The sequence below is a fragment of the Tachyglossus aculeatus genome, chromosome X1 (genome assembly GCF_015852505.1).
Source record: "Tachyglossus aculeatus isolate mTacAcu1 chromosome X1, mTacAcu1.pri, whole genome shotgun sequence".
NCBI classification, from domain to species: Eukaryota; Metazoa; Chordata; class Mammalia; order Monotremata; family Tachyglossidae; genus Tachyglossus; species Tachyglossus aculeatus.
In genome coordinates, this window is record NC_052101.1 from 58,889,208 (window position 1) to 58,908,942 (window position 19,735).

Here is a 19,735-nt window from a genome sequence, read left to right on the forward strand (position 1 = left end):
AAGCAAAATCTAAAAGTTATTTACCTAAAATAGCGATTTATTTCATTTAAGCTATCCCTCGGTAGGGACATCATCTACAGTCTTCCTCTGCAAAAAATAGGTGCTGAAATATCAGCGATGGCAATAATCAGAGAAGCTCTGTGCAAGACCATTTTAGTTAATTTTGCTGACATCAACGGTATTTACCGAGTACCAGTTTTGTACAGAAGCATGCACCTTTCTTCATGGAATTTAGTTTTCAGTTTCTGCCTGAAAAAGAGTCCTTGGCTGTGTGAAGCTGAATTTTTAAAAGATAAACTAATGGGCGGAAATTGACTTTCAGGGCACCTTTACATGAACTGTGTGTTCCTGAGAGTTTGAAAGAATCCTTTCTTTCAAATGAAATTATTTCTTAAATCGTGAAAAGCTTTATTGGGTAAATTGATGTAATTGGGTAAATTGAGTATGCCAGTTGACTAAAAATTCTACTTAAGAATTATAGGTATCGCTGTATTTCTGTGCAAGTATTGCAATGAAAATGCAGTCAGTTCTGCCAAGACAAGTTTTCCCTACATATTTTGGCTAAAACACATCAGAATTAAGGCACATTCTTCCAGCACCATGAGCCTGTGTTCGTAATGTTGGAAGAAACTGTGTGTGTTGCATCGGATACAGTAAGTACAACTCACGTTTTCCATAACTTGGGGTTCTGTATAAATGCAACCTCCACGTTATAGGAAAATTGAGCGTACCTCATCTTAGGAGTAAAATAATATACAAGTACCCACCTATCAAAAGGTAGTGGTACCACACTTAAAATATATAGAGTAAAAGATGACAATAGTGGTGGCTACAGACAGAAAGAACAACTTTTTGCTCATCGATAATTTCATCGTTCTCCAATATTTTGGCCTCGTATTGCTCGTGTCATCCCCAGTTATTCAATTGAAGTTTTGTATCTGGGGGAGCGGGCGTATCAGAAATGCTGACTTTTAGAATTTTCTAGATGTTGGATAACGTAGGTTTTATTGAATTAAACCAAGAAATCTTTGGTAATGGCTCCTCTTTAAATATTGCTTCTTGTAATGAAAACTGTGTAGTGTTGTGCCATGGGCTTATGTCACTCAATCAGCTCTCTTCCTCCTACCTCTAACCTCACTGATTTCCAACTTCATCCTAGCTTGCATACTCTACTCCTCTAATGCCGATTGACTCTCCCTACCTCCACCTTGTCTATCCCACCACTGACCCCTTGCTCATTTTCTCCCTCAGGCCTGGAACTCCCTCCCTCTTGGAATCTGACAGTTTGCCACCCTCCCCATCTTCAAAACCCTGCTAAAATCACCTCTCCTCCAAGAGGCCTTCCCAGACTAAGCCTCTTATTTCCCTTATCCACCCTCCCTTCTGTAATGACTATGAACTTGGCTGTGTACCCCTTAAACACCCGGATTCTCACTCCAACCCCACAATACTTATATATATATATCTTATGCACCATTTCCCCTATGCCTTATTTATTTTAATGATAGTCTCCCCCTGTCCAATGTAAGCTTCTCTACCAACTCTGTTGTACTTTCCCAAGCACTTAGTACAGGGTTCTGCACACAGTGAGCGCTCAATATATACCATTGATTAATTGTATATGTATGGGTATAGTTGTTACCATAAGAAGCTCATTTGATGGACAGCATATGCATTTTATAAATGCTCTGTTAATGAACTTGACTTTATCACTTGATTTTTTTTAAAAGCTAAATTTGTGTACTGTTCAATTGTAACCATTTTGCAAGGAATAAACTATTTCGGTATAATGGAGATGGGATATATCAAAATGTGACTGCTGGATCTTTAGCAAGTGTTTTTTAATAAATACATTTCTAGCATTTTGTGTGTGTGTATGTGTGTGTGTTTTATGGTCCCCAATTTACAACAGACACACTCTTAAACTAAGCAATATTTTCTCTTATTTTAGAACTCTAGCCAAGCAAGGTATGCCATGCTTGACCTGTGGTTAGAATTCTCTTTCACAGGAGTCCAAATATTGGTAAACAATAATTGAAACTAAAAGGCACTTGTATTTTCAAAATGACTCGGCCTGTGCTTGTGGTGTGTCTTTAGTCTTACCATGGTGTTAATCACTCTTGGTATGGTATGAATAATTTGGTGAATAAGGTGAACACGTCCACAAATGAGCGTTTATGGAATGATTGTGGTCTTCTTTGTTGTATAATGTAGGACAGCTTAAGCACTCTTTCCTTAGGCAAGTAGCTACCTTTGAAATTAGAAAGGTGAATGTTTTTTGGGTACAAGAGGGAATTGAATGCCCTTTATCTTATTTCATGGCATAACACCCGTTGTTGGGTAGGGACAGTCTCTATATGTTGCCAATTTGTATTTCCCAAGTGCTTAGTACAGTGCTCTGCACACAGTAAGCGCTCAATAAATACGATTGAATGAGTGAATAACACGGGGAGGAGTCATTAATGGCCTTTAGGAGGGCAGGAGTCTTTGGTAAATGTTATGATGATGCAAGCACCAACCACAAAATCAGCCCCCCCCCCCCCCCGAAATACATAAATTTTGTTCATTTTTTTTTTAAATGTGTTTTACCCCATTGAGCTAGTTGAGGGGAGTGTTTAGAGGTATAAAGTAATCCTGACTGGATTACTGCATCAGCCTCCTCTGATCTCCCATCCTGTCTCTCCCCACTTCAATCCATACTTCACGCCGCTGCCCGGATCGTCTTTGTGCAGAAACGCTCTGGGCATGTTACTCCCCTCCTCAAAAATCTCCAGTGGCTACCAATCAACCTATGCATCAGGCAAAAACTCCTTACCCTCAGCTTGAAGGCACTCCATCACCTCGCCCTCTCCTACCTCACCTCCCTTCTCTCCTTTTACAGCCCAGCCTGCACCCTCCACTCCTCTGCCACTAATCTCCTCACTGTGCCTTGTTCTTGCCTGTCCCGCCGTCGACCCCTGGCCCACGTCATCCCCCTGGCCTGGAATGCCCTCCCTCTGCACATCCGCCAAGCTAGCTCTCTTCCTCCCTTCAATGCCCTACTGAGAGCTCATCTCCTCCAGGAGGCCTTCCCAGACTGAGCCCCCTCCTTCCTCTCCCCCTCCTCCCCCTCCCCACCCCCCCCGCCTTACCTCCTTCCCCTCCCCACATATACGTATATATGTTTGTACGTATTTATTACTCTATTTTACTTATACATATTTATTCTATTTATTTTATTTTGTTAATATGTTTTGTTTTGTTGTCTGTCTCCCCCTTCTAGACTGTGAGCCCGCTGTTGGGTAGGGACCGTCTCTATATGTTGCCAACTTGAACTTCCCAAGCACTTAGTACAGTGCTCAGCACACAGTAAGCGCTCAATAAATACGATTGATTGATTGATTCTGATGTGCAGGTAAAACCTATTGGGTGAGCAGAACAACAGATAATAATTCTAATAATCAAATGATATTTTATTGCAGCACCCCTTTCACTATTCAGCGACTTTGTGAACTACTAACGGATCCAAGGAGAAACTATACAGGAACAGATAAATTTCTTAGAGGAATAGAAAAGGTATGTCTAATGATATTTAAATTGGATTGCCTCATGTCACAATTAGGCATGCATAACTAAAACTGTCCATATGTGCATACTATCTGGATTTAGAACGAGCATGGGCCTGGGAGTCAGAGGACATAGGTTTTAATCCAGGCTCTGCCACTTGCCTGACGAGTGACCTCGGGCAAGTCACTAAGGTTTTCTGTGCCTTGGTGCTTCATCTGTAAAATGGGAATTTTTTTTAATGGTATTTAAGCGCTTACTATGTGCCAGGCACTGTATGTACTAAGTGGTGAGGTAGTTATGAGGTTGTCACATTGGACACAGCCCCTGTCCCCCATGGGGCTCAGTCTTAATCCCCATTTTACAGATGAGGTAACTGAGGCACAGAGAGTGAAGTGACTTGCCCAAAGTCATACAGCAGATGAGTGGCAGAGCAGGGATTAGAACCCAGGGCCTTTTGACTCCCAGGCCTGCACTCTCTCCACTAGGCCATGCTGCTTCTCTGAATTCAATTCCGGAGGAATTAAATCCTCCTCACTCCAATTTAGACTGTGAAACCCCAGTGGGACATGGACTGTGTCCAACCTGATTAGTTTGTATCTACCCCAGTGCTTAAGGCGGTGCCCAGCATATAGTAAGCTCTTAACAAGTACCTTTAAAAACAAAATACCCCCCCCCCCCCCCAAATAACCGATATTAGGAGTCCTCAGTCCAGACTAAGTTTTCCCCAGTTTTGAGAGTGCTGTAAGTGGGTAATTCCAAAGAGTCATTCCATTCCAGTCATTCTGGTAGCGCTCCGAAACCAGAACCGACCCACGTTAGACCTGTAGAAGGCCCCGTGACCACATTGAACACTCACTCTCCCCCTCCCCACCCCAGTAGCAGTCCCCTGGTGCTTGGGGATTTGGGGCCCCCTAAGTAGCTTGCTTCAGCAGATAGATGACTGACATACATGCTCGGTCATTTGTAGCCTGATGGGTTCCTTAACTTTTCAAAGGGAAAAATAGATGCCTATCTCACGGAATGATTCTGATGGATGATACACACTTTTTATTTTTCAAAAGAAGAGCAATGTATATTTTTCATATATTCCATCATAAACCTGTACATTTAAAATGTACTGAAAATCAAATTTAAAATGTACTTCAGCTCTAAATCAGGACCGTTAATTTGATTTCTAGCATCAGCCTATTGCAATAGGATACAATGTCCTTTTTTTACCAATTTATGAATACTACATGTGTGACAAGTAAAATAAAAAAATGGCTTGCTTTTTGCTGTGACATGGTTCATTTTCTCTTATTAGATCACTAATTTTTTGTTGCAGAACGTGATGGTTGTCAGCTGTATTCAACCATGTACAGAGTAAGTATAGAATTCTTAGTACTGGCTTTTGAAATATTCCGTTTCTTTAATTTGGGATTGATTCATGCCTCTCCCTCCCTCACAGCCTTACCTTGTTTTGTTGTTTAGTGGTGCCCCCATCAGGAAGAAAGCCTGAATTTTGAGAGTTCTGTGCCCAATGCCATTAAATTAATTGGGTAAACAATTTAAAGTTGTTCCCTAAATTTATATTGTGTGTGTGTGTTTGTATCCTTCAATTATGCCAACTGTGCAGAGTGCTAAAGTTGGCTGTTGGGTTGACCCACCTTGGATCAATTGAGTTGTCTCAATTCCTGGAGAAAGTGGGATTTGGGGGAGGGGGGCTTTGAAGATTATGAGAGCTAGGGTCTGTTGGATTTGAGGTGAAAAGTGTCAGGCTCAAGGAATAGGGGTTAGGTAAGGGGTCAAAGGCAGGGGAATTGAGCCTGCTAAATTTAAAAGAGCTAACATGGGAGGAGCGAAGGATGCAAGCTGGAGAAAAGTGCTTGGAGAATCAGTATGTAAAGATGGGGAAAGCTGCTGCAGAGTTTGAAGCCAGTGTTGAGGAATTTGCTTGAAGAGTAGGGAAATGGAAGTTTTTGAGAAGTGAAGAGATGTATGGCCAAATGGCAGCAAAATTAATTTCAGGAAAATAATCCAGGCAGCAGCATATAGTGCAGATAGAAGAGGGGGCGCCTGGAGACTGATTGACTGATCTAATTGTGATATGACGAGACATTGAACCAGGGTGGTAGCTGTTGGGTGGAGAGAGAGACCTTCTTTCATTCTCTGTTGATGCATCATCATTATTTGACACTGGTGAGTGGGGGAAAAGGTTGCTTCCTCTTTTAAAAGGGTTTTTCTTAAATCTCCTGGCAAGTGTGCAAGTTATCTGTACCCCACAGCTAATGAGCATTAAACTGAGTCACAGTTAAAGAGTAAAGCCAGAACAGATGATTGCACTGTCCATTGCTTAGGGTGATTTGATTTCCAAGATGGACAAAATAAACGGGATGGTTGAAGGCCTGCTACTCTATGCTAAGTGCCACAGACAGTATCACCTACATCTCTAGAGGATATCTAGCATTTTTTTCCACTCACTATCAAGCAATAGTATTTGTTGAGTGCCTCCTATGTGCAGAGCACTGCACTAAGCCCTTGGGAGAGTACTGTTATAGGACACTATCCCTGTACGTAGTCTGCTTACAGTTTAGCAGGGGAGTTAAGCACAGATTTTACAGAAAGAGAAGTAAGGAAAAACAGATATGGAGATGTGAGTGGTTATAAAAAGCAGCGTGGCTCAGTGGAAAGAGCACGGGCTTTGGAGTCAGAGGTCATGGGTTCAAATCCCAGCTCTGCCAATTGTTAGCTGTGTGACTTTGGGCAAGTCACTTAACTTCTCTGTGCCTTAGTTATCTCATCTGTAAAATGGGGATTAAGACTGTGAGCCCCCTTTGGGACAACCGGATCATCTTGTAACCTCCCCAGTTCTTAGAACAGTGCTTTGCATATAGTAAGCTCTTAATAAATGTCATTATTATTATTATTATTATTATTATAAAATAGGGAAAGGAAGTTGTGTACAGAAGTGCTGTGGGCGCATAATATCCAGAATTGCTGAGGTAATAGAAGGGCCAGAGGAACTAGGCTCGGGGAGGGGGGAAAGGGGGTGCAGTCTTCATTTCCTGGATGCTGGCAGGGGGAGGAAGGCCCTAGAAGAGCCCTGCCTGTGAATGGGTAATACTGCAGGTCCTGATCCTGGAGGTTGATGGGCCCAGCCGTAACATGAAAGATGGGTTCACACCTTTCTCTGTGCTGTCTATTCCTCACTGCTGAAGGCCCCCACCGACCCGGCAGTCAATCAGTGGTATTGAGTGCTTGCCATGTGTAGAGCACTGTACAAAGCACTTGGGGGAGTACAATACAACAGAATTAGCAGACATGTTCCCTGCCCATAACAAGCTTAACAGTCTAGAGGGAAGTAGGCAGGGGGGGTAAAGGAACATGCTATAGTGCAGCAGCTGGGGCACTGCATAGAGTGTTTGTACAGGTATGACTGGTTTATATTACCTCAGCCATGGAGTTTTTATGTGTTCTTAGAACTTTTCTCACCATACTGGAAAAAGGCAGCAAAAATTGGGGTGTCTGGTTATCCTACCCATAATAGCTAATAAAAAATTTAATATAAAAGGTTTGTGTTTAAAGACTCAGCAGCTGCTTTCTTTAGGTTTAAAAGACTTGTGTTATAAACTCCCTTTTAGAATAGAAATAATCTAAATCTTATGGGCTTTTTGTGAAGGTAGTCTTCCAATGGACTGGGGGCTAGGTGGGCTAGAATATCACCAAATTACTTCTCTAGAAAGAGAGTCCACCTGGAAACTTGAGTGGCTTTTAACGTATCGGCTACTGAGCCGTCCGAAAGTATGGCTTTTTAGGTTAGGTGTTGAGATTTCTGATTCTTGTCACCGAAAAGATTTCTCTAGTAAAAGAATTTCCAAATTAAAGCACTGTAACAATTCATTTGTCTAGTAGAATGTTCTTGTTTCTTTTAGGAAGACTAGTACCAATAGTTTAAGCCGAATGAATGGTGTTATGTTTCCTGGAAACTCACCTGGTTACACTGAAAGGTAAGTTAATTTATTTTAATGAGTGGCCTCTGAGTAATACTAGAAGAATTAGCATTTCCAATTTGTTCAACTTCCCATTTATTAAGGATTTTATTGGCCTAAATGTAATAGTTTAAAGGGATTTAACAGGTTTATTTTCCAGAATATGACTGTATATCTTCAGGGAGGGATGATCTGCCATATCTGCATCCTAAGATATACGTATTAACTTATCGTAGGTCCAATGTCAATGGTCCTGGAACCCCAAGACCGGTAAATCGACCAAAGTCTTCATTATCAGCTCCTATGACAACAAATGGTTTACCTGACAGCACAGAGAACAAAGAATCAAGCTTCCAGCCAACAGAAGACAAAAAACACAGGTTTGTAGATGGAAATGTCTGTTTCTCTAAAATGTTAGTATTTAATCAGACTGCTGTTTAATTTAATGTTGTTTGAACATAATGGGTCCAGATCTCCTTGTACAGTTAGACTCTTTAAAGTAGTTTCCCCGATTCTGTTGTTTCAAAAGGTACTTGGAGAAAGATCTTTCAAATGTAAGATTTGAAATTTGGTGGGGTATTTGTGAGATGGAAAGGGAAAAGAAATGTGTTATCCACAGGGAGGTAAAAAGGGTTAGGTCCTATCAAGCAATCCATCAGTGGTATTTATTGATCATTTACTATGTGCACGAGACTGTACTATGAACTTGCGAGAGTACAGTACCACTGTGGGTAGACTCATTTCCTGCCCATGAGGAGCTTACAGTTTAGAGGGGGAGACTGACATGAATCCAAGTATTGTGAGGCTGAGGGTGGAGTGAATATCAAGTGCTTAATGGGCGCAGATCCAAGTGCATAGGTGTTACAGAAGTTGAGAGAATGTAGGGAAAATGAAGACTTAGTCAAGAAAGGCCTCTTGGAGGAGATGTGATTTTACTAAAGCTTTGAAGGTGGGGAGAGTGGTGGTCTAGCACATAGGAGAGGGAGTGAGTTCCAGGCCAAAAAGAGGATGCGGGAAAGGGGTCGATGGCGAGCTAGATGAGATCCGGGCACAGTGAGTAAGCTGATGCTAGAGGAGCAAAGTGTGTGGGGCTGGGTTGTAGATCACCGAGGTAAGGTAGGAAGGGATGAGGTGATTGAGTGCTTTAAAGCCGATGAGAGGGAGTTTCTGTCTGAAGGGCAACCCCTGGAGGTTCTAGAAGAGTGGAAAGACGTGGGCCGAAGGTCTTATTTTTAAAATGATCTGGGCAGCAGGGTGAAGTGTGGAACTGGAGTAGGGAGAGATTGGAAGCAGGGATGTCAGTGAAGTGGCTGATAACACCGCTTGAACCACTGCTTGAAAGTCTCATATTGCTGGGGGACTTGAAGCCGTAGAAAGTAAAAGGCACAGAAACCCTAGCGATCATCTGACCACGTGATGACTTAGGCTGTGTTGTAGGACAGAACACAGGATGTCTCGTTCCTGCCAAGTGTACTTCTGCGTAAAACTTGATCCCGATCACCTCATTGGGAGCAGCGTGGTTTAGTGGAAAGAGCCTGGGCTTGGGAGTCACAGGTCGTGGGTTCTAATCCCAGCTCCACCACTTGTCAGCTTTGTGACTGGACAAGTCACTTAACTTCTCTGCGCCTCAGTTACCTCCTCTGTAAAAAGGGGGATTAAGACCATGAGCCACACGTGGGACAACCTGATTACCTTAGAACAGTGTTTGGCACATAGTGAGTGCTTAACAAATACCATCATCGTCATTCCGCCCTCCCCAGTTCCTGGCCCCTGGCTTTTCTGCTCTTTCCCCACATATCAAACTTGTTCTTCTGTGCTCTGTTGACCCTCCCCCCATCCTATCCTACCTCAGCAGCTTTTGTGTTCTTTAAAACTACTGTATTTTTTAGATAGCTGCTGCCGTTGCTACCACCACCACTGCCAAGGTCCCTTCCCCAACTCACAACACCCACCTTCCAGTGTTGCCAAGCCAGGGTGAGATCAGGGAAGAGGAAGAGATCTGGGAGGGAACTTAAAGCTTAAATTTAAGCTTCTCCCTCAGGGTTGCCCCCATTTACCCCAGCCCCCATCCTACCTTCCCGGTCTTGCAACCCTTATGAGGGGACTTGCTAGTGAGGGAAGGGGTTGGCAGTCGCAGCAGATGTTTTTTGTTTTGTTTTGTTTTTTCTGCTGGGCTGTTGGAAACCTAGCACAACTCCGGTTTCACCTGCATCCCTTCTTTTCAGAAGGCAGTCCCTTATTCCAGTTCTGATAGTCCTGCATATTTCTCTTACGTCCTTTTCATTTCATTGCTGTTGTGCTCTCTGATGACCCAAATTGCAGCATCAACAAACATTAATATGCCTACTTTGAGGTGTCTGCCCTTTTCTTGGAAAGGGAAATGAGAGTGGGGAAGAACGGAAGGGTTTTGTGGGATTCATCAGTGACAGTGAGTTTCTCCATTTTTCCTGTTGCCTGTGCAGTAGCAGTAGGATCTGCAGTCAGCTCAAATCTTGAGATGTTTTATAATGTGTTTTTCCACATAGCTGCCAGTCATAAGACTAGCCAAATTGTCAGCCATCCCTAATGCCTGTTGTCAAACATGCAAGATGCCTAGTGGTCCTCTTGGTTGTCCTGTGCATAGAATACCTTCATAACTCAGGAGAAACTCTTTCCACTGGCAATACTCAGTTTGGTCCAAGTGCATGTTTTCTCTAGGCCTTTTGACTAAAATGTTGTTAGGGGGTTCATTGGGAACGCCCTTTTGGCAAGATAGTCCTGCTTGGACATAGCGTGCTGCAGTGTAGGGGGAATAAAAGGTTCAACCAAAAATGGCAACAGGGAGCTGGGAGGAGTAGGGTAATGCTTCCCTTGACACCTGTTTTCTAGCCTATATAAATAATGAACCTGCAGTCCTGATCATGTTAGGACCATGCTCTGCTCACCTGAGTTAACTGAATTCCTTGTTATTCCTTCTTGTCCAGGATTTTTTGTTTTTTCTCTTTCTGCACTTGTGTTTCTGAATTTAGTGCAGTTTAGTGTAATTCCATTGAAGGACATTTTGTGTCAAGTCATTGTAGGATACTGGACATTCTACAGTACTTGTTATTTTGCAAATAAAAAACAATTTTTTTCTTAACATTTTCATCTATGGGTTTAATTTAAAATTTGGTGAAATTTATTGCGTTAGTCTGGCAGCATCCATATAACAGATATAAACTGAAGATGCTAAAGTGGATTTGGTTATGACGAGATGTCAAAACCTATGGAAAAAACACTAAGGCATAGGCTTTCACTTTTTCCCAGTCTTCCGTCGTTTGCTCTTTTGCCATTTTCATGTTGCTAACGGGTGATATTATAATAAAGGTTGTTATGAAAACTTTAAAAATAAAGATTAGCAAGACTTTGAACTTTACAAGCTCAAAATGTCTGTCCTGCTTGAAGTTTAAAAATACTTTTGGCATTTGCACATGAGCATCTTTGTAGAGTGATTGAGGGGATTTAAAAAAAAACGGGAGGAAAGCAATTTCGCTGGGAATTTAATGTCTTGCATGAGTTGTACAGATTTCAGATTGACTGTATTTGATGTTATTCCTATTTGAAACATGCATTACACAAAAAATGGCCCCTTACTAACTGGCATCCTACAAAAATAGAACTATAATTTGGGGACAAGGAAGGAGAGTAACAACAAGAAGAGTAATCTCTTAATGAGACTAAAAAGGAAACAGTACTGACTCGGATTGAAAGTTTGTGTCCCCCAACCCAAAATTCTGAAGGAAAGCTACACACAGCCAGTTTTCAGAAAAGAATAGACGTTGAGGTGAAGTGGCCTTCTTCTTCAACTCCCCTTCTTCCTCCCCCTTTAGTAGGGAGTCTTTTTTGGTCAAAATTAAACTTGAAACTGTATGTGAAACATCTCTGCTACCAAGTACACATTCACAGGGAAAGAGTTTGGGAAACACAGTATATTAGCCACATCTGCCAAACCTGTCCCTGGAACCAGGAAGTTGGCCTAGTTGACATGTAGCATTTTGGCCTTTTTTTTTTTTTTTTTTTTTGCTGGAGGGTGGGAGTGGGGGGAGGTGCCTTTTTTAAGTGGTATTTGTTAAGCCCTTACTATGTGCCAGGCACTGTACTAAGTGCTGGGGTAGATACAAGCTAATCAGTTTGGACAGAGTCCATGTTCTACATAGGATTCACACTCTTAATCCCCATTTTATGCATCCATTCAATCGTATTTATTGAGCGCTTAAGTGCTTGGGAGAGTACAATGCAACAATAAAACAGTAAACAGATGAGGTAATTAAGGCACAGAGAAGTTAAGTAAAAGCAAAAATTAAGTAAAACCTTCTCACCATTTGGCTTTGAAGCACTCATCACGTTGCCCCCTCCTACCTCACCCTGCTTCTCTCCTGCAACCCAGCCCACACACTTGGCTCTTCTAGTGCTAACCTTCTCACGGTGCCTCGCTGTCATCTGTCTCACTGCCAACTCCTGGCCCACATCCTGCCTTTGGCCTGGAATGCCCTCCCTCAAATCTGACAGACAATTACTCTTCCCCCCCCATCAAAGCCTTATTCAGGGCAGATCTCCTCCCAGAAGCCTTCCCAGACTAAATCCCACTTTTCCTCATCTCCCACTCCCTTCTGCTTCACCCTGATTTGCTCCCTTTGCTCCCCCTTCCCCCCACCCCCGCCCCCAAGCCCCACAGCACAGTGAGTGCTTATGAATGAATGAATGAAGTGACTGGCCCAGTGTCACATAGCAGACAAGTGGCAGAGCTGGGATTAGAACTCAGATCGATCTGACTCCCAGGCCCATGCTCTATCCACTAGACCATGTTGATCTCAAGTCAGTATCTTGTTCAAGTAGATATCAATTGGATAGAACCAGCTTGTCAATTAGTTGGATTTCCAAGTTTTCCCAGGAGGATGCCAGCTCACAAATTTAAAAATCTATGATAACTTCAACTATGTGAGGTTATCCGTTATTATTTGCACTTGGATTTCCACCCTTTATTCACCCCTCCCTTGCTCCCAAAGTATTTATGTTCATATCCACCATTTATATTAATGTCTGCTCCTCTAAACTGTAAGTTTTTTGTGGGCATGGGACATGTCTACAAACTCTGTTACATTGTACCCTCCTAAGCACTTAGCACACTGCTCTGCACACAATAAGTGCTCAGTAAATATGTGGTTATCAGCTTACCTATATAAACCAAGGAAAATCACAGGTCCTATAGTACTCCATTCATTCACTGAGGATATAATTACACCCGTTTTTAAAAATGTGATTTTTGAGGTTAAGCATTTAGTAAATACCATTGATTGAGGAGGGAGAGACAATGAGAAGAGTGTTGTGTTTTGCTTTATGGACACTGGTTTGGCATTAGCAGTCTTGGCTGTTTTGCTACTTGGTGAACGCTTGGGATATCCTTGCAGTAGGCACTTGCTTCTTTGGAGAAGTTTGGTTTCAGTAAATACTTTTTTTTTCTCCCCAGTACTGGGCTATATTAGCATAGTACATCAAGGAACAGTTGATGAGAGAAATAGAGAAGGATGGACCATTTGATAGATTGATGGTACTTTCTCTTTAAATTAAGGAACTTTTGAGACACAGTCAAACGGAGGAATCTGATTTCCTCGAGCAGGGAAAGATATAAGTAGAAGAAGATAGGGAAGATTCAGGAACTGTTAGTAATGGTGCTGGGCTGAGTAAAACCGAAGAGTTGGGACCCCAGTGAAAATCAAGAAATTCCTTCAGAGTCTAAAGTAGAAAACATTTGATAGACAGGTTTATGATGTGATCATTATGCATCCCTGACAGTTTTCATTTTGCCTGTGTAGATGCAGAAAAAGGAAGTTCCATCAGTAACTCTTTGTTATTGCTATGTCTGGTTGAAATTGGGCATTCTTTTGGTTTACAGATTCTAGGTGTATTTTGAGAGGTTTCTCTGCTTGAATTGAAATTAACCATCAAGTTAGTAAGAAAGCATTACCAATATTTTTAAGTTCTCAGTGGTTGACTAGTTTCGTTTGTTCTCAGATTTTTTTCCCCTAACATTACCTGTGCTACAGATGCTAAATGTATTTTTATTTTGAAAATAGAAGAGTAACAAAGAATAGATCTTTTCAAGCAAGAGGTTAGTAGCTATCTGTCAGCTGTGATGGAATGATTAAATATTCTATCTACTTGAAAAATGTTATGTCTTATTTATACAGTGAACCTGAAAAATCAGAATCAGAATGTGTCCACGTGACCCCTGTGAAAAATAAACACCCAAATGAAGATGTTGTGGAAGTTGAAGGATCTGAAGCAAAAAGATTCAAATTGGACGAAGAAGACAGAGCGTCTACTAGCCAAGCTACCACCAGTGAAATGCCTTCAGTTTTGGTAGAAGAAACAAACACACACGCTATACCTCAGGATAAAGACAAAGAAAATATTTGTGCAAGGCCTCACAGTTCAGAAGAGGAGGAGGAGGAGGAGGAGGAAGAGGAAGAGGAGGAAGAGGAAGAGGAAGAAGGTATTTCAGAAACTGTTAGAAAAAGGCTGGAATAAGGGGATCCTCAAATGTGACATTCTATTGATTCACGACTGAATTGACCAAATTAAATATATCTGGAAAATAATTTGAATAGCAAAATAGCTTTGTAAACATCTGTTTTGTAAAATGGCATTATGGTGTCAAAGTTAACTACAGTATTATTTGCTGAAGATAAATTTATCCCTTTATTTCTCTGTTTATTTTCAGAGTCTTTTATAACACCAAGGGAAACAACTCCCGAAAGAAAAGATGAAGAAAAGGAAAGTGATGATTCCTTATCTTTGAATGAAGAGACTGCTGAGGAGAGTAGTCCGGTGGAGGAATGTGACCTGCCTGAAGAAGAGAAAGATATAAGCATTGAAGATAGTGAAAGTACAAGACCTGTAAGTAATGGTGCTGATCTCAATAAAACTGAAGAATTGGGAGCCCTCCGCAACGAAAATCAAGAAATTCCTTCTGAGCCTGAAGTGGAAAACAGTGATGAGGCTACAGAAATTGTTGAAGAATCTATGGAGCATGAAATCTAAAAAAAAAAAAAAAAAAAAAAAAAAAAACCACATCTAGTGCAGTATTTCAATAAGGCTCTGGTTTTACACTGTATACAATTTTATGTAATTAAGTGGACCTTGAGTTTTATAAGAAAAGTAGGTTGTAAAATAAAATTATTTGAGGAAGAAATCCTGAAAGAGTTGTGTGTTGTAAGAACTGTGAATATCAGCTCCTCCAGGTCCTGTTTACCGCTGAATTTTTGGTTTGGTCAACTCAGTGGTTTGTGTATAGATATATTATTTTTTTTTTAATTTAGAATAATACTGTTTTTAAACTGGAAGGTAATGATTATAATTTTGACAGCCTTTTTGGAGATTACCATACTTAGTTGATAGATTCACAAGAAAGCTTTTTGTCTTGTCTCTGACAGTTCTAGCAGTTTTCATATTTTGACCATGGTTTCAACATTTTAACGGGTTTCATGTTGGTTATCAGATTTTATTATTTAAATTCTATGGAACCATAAGTCATATATACATATATATATATATATACACACTATTCTAAGGGAGAAATGTTCTATTTTTCTGTTTGTATAAGAGAGGAATACAAGAATACTTTTCTATTGGAAATTGAGTTAACCTCTTTCAGAAGGTAATTTCTTTAACTTCTGAATGAATCAAATAAAATCCGGCCCCTGTGAAACCCGGGAAATCTTAAAACACTGTTGAAATACCAGAGTAAACACATTCCAAGACACGTGTTCAAACTACAGCCGTTTTGTATACTTCAAGGTGCCCGAGTAAAAGGATTTCATTATTTATGATAAAATGCGCTTTTTTTTAGAATGATCTACAAAATATTAGCTAGATATTTTGTAAAATGAATGCCTGCAAAGCAATTACAAAAACGTCTCCCAAGAATGGGGCAAGTTACTTGTCCTTTTGCTTGCTTTTTTGAACATTGTGAATATAATGCATTTCCTTCTAAATTATTCCATATAATGCAAATGGCATTGCTATGGTTCACCCTGTATTGGAAAAATTAATATATTATCTTAGGTATGTATTTGCACTTAAAATGACTGAAGTTTTAGGGAGCATATAAATCAGGATAATTTGTAAATGACATTTTGAGGTGGATTAAATATTTTTGAACATTCTGACAGCCAGTGCTACACTTTTCAGACGAGCACAAAGCACAACTGCTTTAAATTCAATATTTTCAAATTTGCTTAAAGTCAGCCAAGCTGCAGCTTTCCCGGTCAGAATTAATTGGCTGCCAAATTTATACCTGTTTATTCAACTGTACCTTTTGATATTTAGAGTTTTTAAATTTCTGTAAAGTAGATTTTGTAGATTGTAATGTGTTCACTGCCTTTGTGAAACAGTATATAATTGTATAATTTCTGTGTGTAAGCTGAATGCTTGGGCTTTCAAAACAGTATTCATATAAAGCAATAAACATTATTGTCATGAAAGGTTCGAGTACATTTTTATCAAAATATGGAAAGGATACCTTTTGAGTCTGATACCTGAAGTACACAGACGATCTCCAAAACTGATGCTTAACAATTTCCAATACTGTATCATATGCTTTGTGTATGGTGTGGGGTAACACAAGTTGTAGGTTTTGATTGTTTAAATTATCAGTGGAAAAACAAAATAACTTAGCTCAGTTTGTATTTTCGTATGGTTGACGGTAGCCAGAGGATAAATTAAGGGAAGTGCTTGCTAGTTACAATAAAACTGAACATTGGAGCAATACTTGGCAGTGGTAGGAAAATTTTAATTTTTGCAGAGTTTGCTAACCGCAAGTGTGTTATAATAAAAAAGTACTTAATTAAATTTTAAAAGTGGCATAATTCAAAGATTGAGAGACATTTTACCTTTTTGTTTAGGAATATTTTTCAATGAGAACAAATTTTAAGCATTTTAAGTTTAGAAACTTCTGGAATTTCCTTTAGAATATTTGTGAAAATATTGTCAATAAAACTATTCTTTAAGCACCCGTGATCTTTTGATATTTTTATTTTAGTCCTTGTGAGTGCCATAGTGAACTTAATTTTAAATTAAGGATTGAGTGTTTTTTTTTAATTGTATTTGCCATATAGCACAATGTTCTTTATTAAAGTGCAGGAGTGATAACTAACAAATACCATCACAAACTGTATTAGAGATCATTGTAGTTATGATGCTGGAGTTTGTTAGATTTCAAAAGAAGGCTAGATCAAGTTTGTGATGTTCCCATAGTGAGCCCAGAATTATTTTGAACATTTTGATATGTTTTTTTCTTTGAGAAAAGGAAACATTTCACACTTTCCTCTCTTTCCTCCATATGTGCATAAAGGAGAAAAGCCCCTAAGGCCTTGTGCAACATCCATGACTGTCAGGATCAGAATACTTCATGCATTTTTTTCAAGAGTAAATCTGAGACCATCACAGGCAGTCCTTTTTCAAGAATAGAGAGGATTCTCGTCGGAACACACCATTTAATCTCATTTTATTCACAGTGTGATATAATGTGCATTTAAGAAGTGCCAAATAAAAAAATGATTAATTCTTAACATTGCAGTAGCTTTGTTAAAAAGAAAAATTAAATAGTATTAAAATATCCGGTAGGAGGGACAGGTGCCTAAGTTTTAAATTCACTTCTTCCCTGCTTCACACTGAATTTTTCTGATCAAAAATATAAAAATAATCATTAGGGTTGTGAACAATAACTGCTAATACCATTCTTCTGCTATTCTCACCACAGCATCCTAATGACCCAGTGACTATTTATTTCAAATTGGGTAGTTTTTGGGTCTTGCACTGCAAGGATAAGACTGTTGGGTAGGGACTGTATATGTTGCCAACTTGTACTTCCCAAGCTCTTAGTACAGTGCTCTGCACACAGTACTCAATAAATACGATTGATCTGTTGCAGTCCACTAGTGAGCCTGGTTGGAGTGAAGCAGGTAACAGGGCACCTTTTCTAAATCCTTTTCTCCGTCGGGTAATTGGTGTGTTTCTAAGTAGTTCTGCTCAGCAATAGCAAATGTTGCTTTAAAAGTGTGGTAATATGTGTTCACCACCTCGAAAATATTCCCCACCCTGAAAATCACCCTCAATCAATCAAATTGAGCACTAAGTGGGTGCAGAGGACTATACTAAGCTCTCTGGAGAGTACAATATATCAGAGTATGATATATTCCCTGCCAGCAAGGAGATGAAAGTCTAGAGGGGGAGACAGACATTAAAGTAAATAATGGATATGTATGTAAATCCTGTGGGGCTGAGGGTGGAATGAATAAAGATTGCAAATCCAATTACAGGTGCAACACAAGGGAGTGGGAGAAGAGAAAATGAGGGGTTAGGGAAGGCCTCTTGAAGGAGATTCATTCTTGATTTGCATTTATTGAGCACTTACTGTGTGCAGAGTACTGTATTAAGCAATGTGCCTTCAATAAAGCTTTGGAGATGGGGAGAGTGATAGTCTGTTGACTGAAGAAGGAGAGCGTTCCAGGCCAGAGGCAGGATGTGGGTGAGAGACGAGATTGAGGTACATTGGCATTAGAGAAGTGAAATGTGTGGGCTGGTTTGGAGTAGTAAATTGGGGAGGTTAGGAAGCGGGAGAATGAGGTAATTTAGTATTTTAAGGCCAAAGGCAAGGAATTTCAATTTGATGCAGAGAGGGATGGGCAACCACTGGAGGTTTTTGAGAAGTGGGGAAACACGGACTGAATGGGTTTGTTTTTTTTTTTAATTGATCCAGGCAGAAAATTGAAGCATGTACTGAAGTAGGGAGAGACAGGAGGCCAGCAAGGAGGTTGATGTATAGTCAAGGTGGGATAGGATGAGTGCTTGAACCAGCATGGTAGCAGTTTGGGTGAGCTTTGTTGTGAGCAGGGAATGTGTCTGATGTTATACTGTCCTTTCCCAAGCACTCAGTACAGTGCTTTGCACACAGTGTAAGCGCTCAATGCATACAATTGCATGAATGAATGAATGAAACGGGCAGATTTTAGCCATGTGAAGGTTGAACCAACAGGATTTGGTGACATTGAATATGTGGGTTGAATGAGAAGGACGAGTTGAGGATAAGGCCTAGTTTAAGGGCTTGTGAGACAGGGTGGTCGTGCTGTCTACAGTGATGGGGAATCGGGGAGGGCAGGATTTGGGTGGGAAGATGAGAAGTTCTTTTTTGGACATAAGTTTATGGTGTCGGTGGGACATCTAAATAGAGATGTCCTGAAGGCAGGAGGAAATATGAGACTGCAGAGGAGAAAGGTCAAAGTTGAAGATGTGGATTTGGGAATCATCATTTTTGGGGCCCTCAGTAGGAAAAATCTGTGCTCTGAGGGCTAAGTCTTTGGCAACAGAACTGGGGAGATGATCCTGGTCAAATACCACCAATCCAGTCTACCCTACCTCTTTTCTAAATAGTGAAAGTGGTTTCATTAGAATCCTAGGTCTTCAGCTAAATGTAGCTCAAGTCAGCGAGTGCTGCTGGTTTACAATGGAGAGAGGATTCTCCAGCATTGTATTGCTGAATTCAGCTCCAAAACCTGCAAGCAGGCACATAGTGCTTCTGTTGGTAAACAGACTCCTCTGAGTTGTTTCCACTATTTAAATAACTTGTAATTAGAGAAGAAAATGTAGTTATGGATTTGTTTGGTTTTTTTGAGGGGGTTCAGTGGTACATTACTAACAAGGCTAAAGAAATTGCTCACTGCTGCTCAAACATCCAGGGGGCTACCAAAAAGTGCATCTACCTCTCTAGCTGCAGTAACTGAAGTATTTTATCCTATCCACTTGCAAAATACTTTTTGTTTACTGTGAACTTCTTTGGTACATTTTAGTCAGTCAGCTTCCATTACAGAGCCTCAATTCCATATTTTCTTGGTGTCTTCAATTTGTATGGAAGCTTTGAAAGTGCAGAGTTCTTTATAACTAAAGTATAAATGTGTATTTCTTTCAGTTGTGTAGGTAGGTGTACAGTATTCACTGGCTCAGTAAATGCTAGTTTAGCCCCACTGAACACTCAGTCCATTGCAATTTGGCATTTGTGGTTTGGGTAATTGTGATGCATTAAAAAATTCTCTGTTTAATGGCTCATAAACTCCCTGTGCGCTTTAGTGATTTGTGTTGGGACATGAAGTTCTAGTAAATATTTATAAATATCAGCTTATTCAAGATTCATTAAAATATTTTCCTGC

At 40.3% G+C, this 19,735-nt stretch overlaps 1 protein-coding gene across 4 annotated transcripts in view; it reads left to right on the forward strand.

The window, feature by feature from the left end:
- The window catches only part of PPP4R2 (protein phosphatase 4 regulatory subunit 2), a 43,436-nt gene extending 26,891 nt beyond the window's left edge, over positions 1–16,545 (forward strand). For all 4 annotated transcript variants that reach the window (XM_038771886.1, XM_038771883.1, XM_038771885.1 and 1 more), the window contains 6 exons: positions 3,462–3,555; positions 4,871–4,908; positions 7,458–7,532; positions 7,751–7,894; positions 13,721–14,025; positions 14,254–16,545. In XM_038771886.1, the coding sequence (XP_038627814.1) occupies positions 3,462–3,555; positions 4,871–4,908; positions 7,458–7,532; positions 7,751–7,894; positions 13,721–14,025; positions 14,254–14,573 (976 nt within the window). In that variant the 3' untranslated portion in view covers positions 14,574–16,545. The remainder of the gene's footprint in view (positions 1–3,461; positions 3,556–4,870; positions 4,909–7,457; positions 7,533–7,750; positions 7,895–13,720; positions 14,026–14,253) is intronic.
- Positions 16,546–19,735: the final 3,190 nt, after the last annotated feature.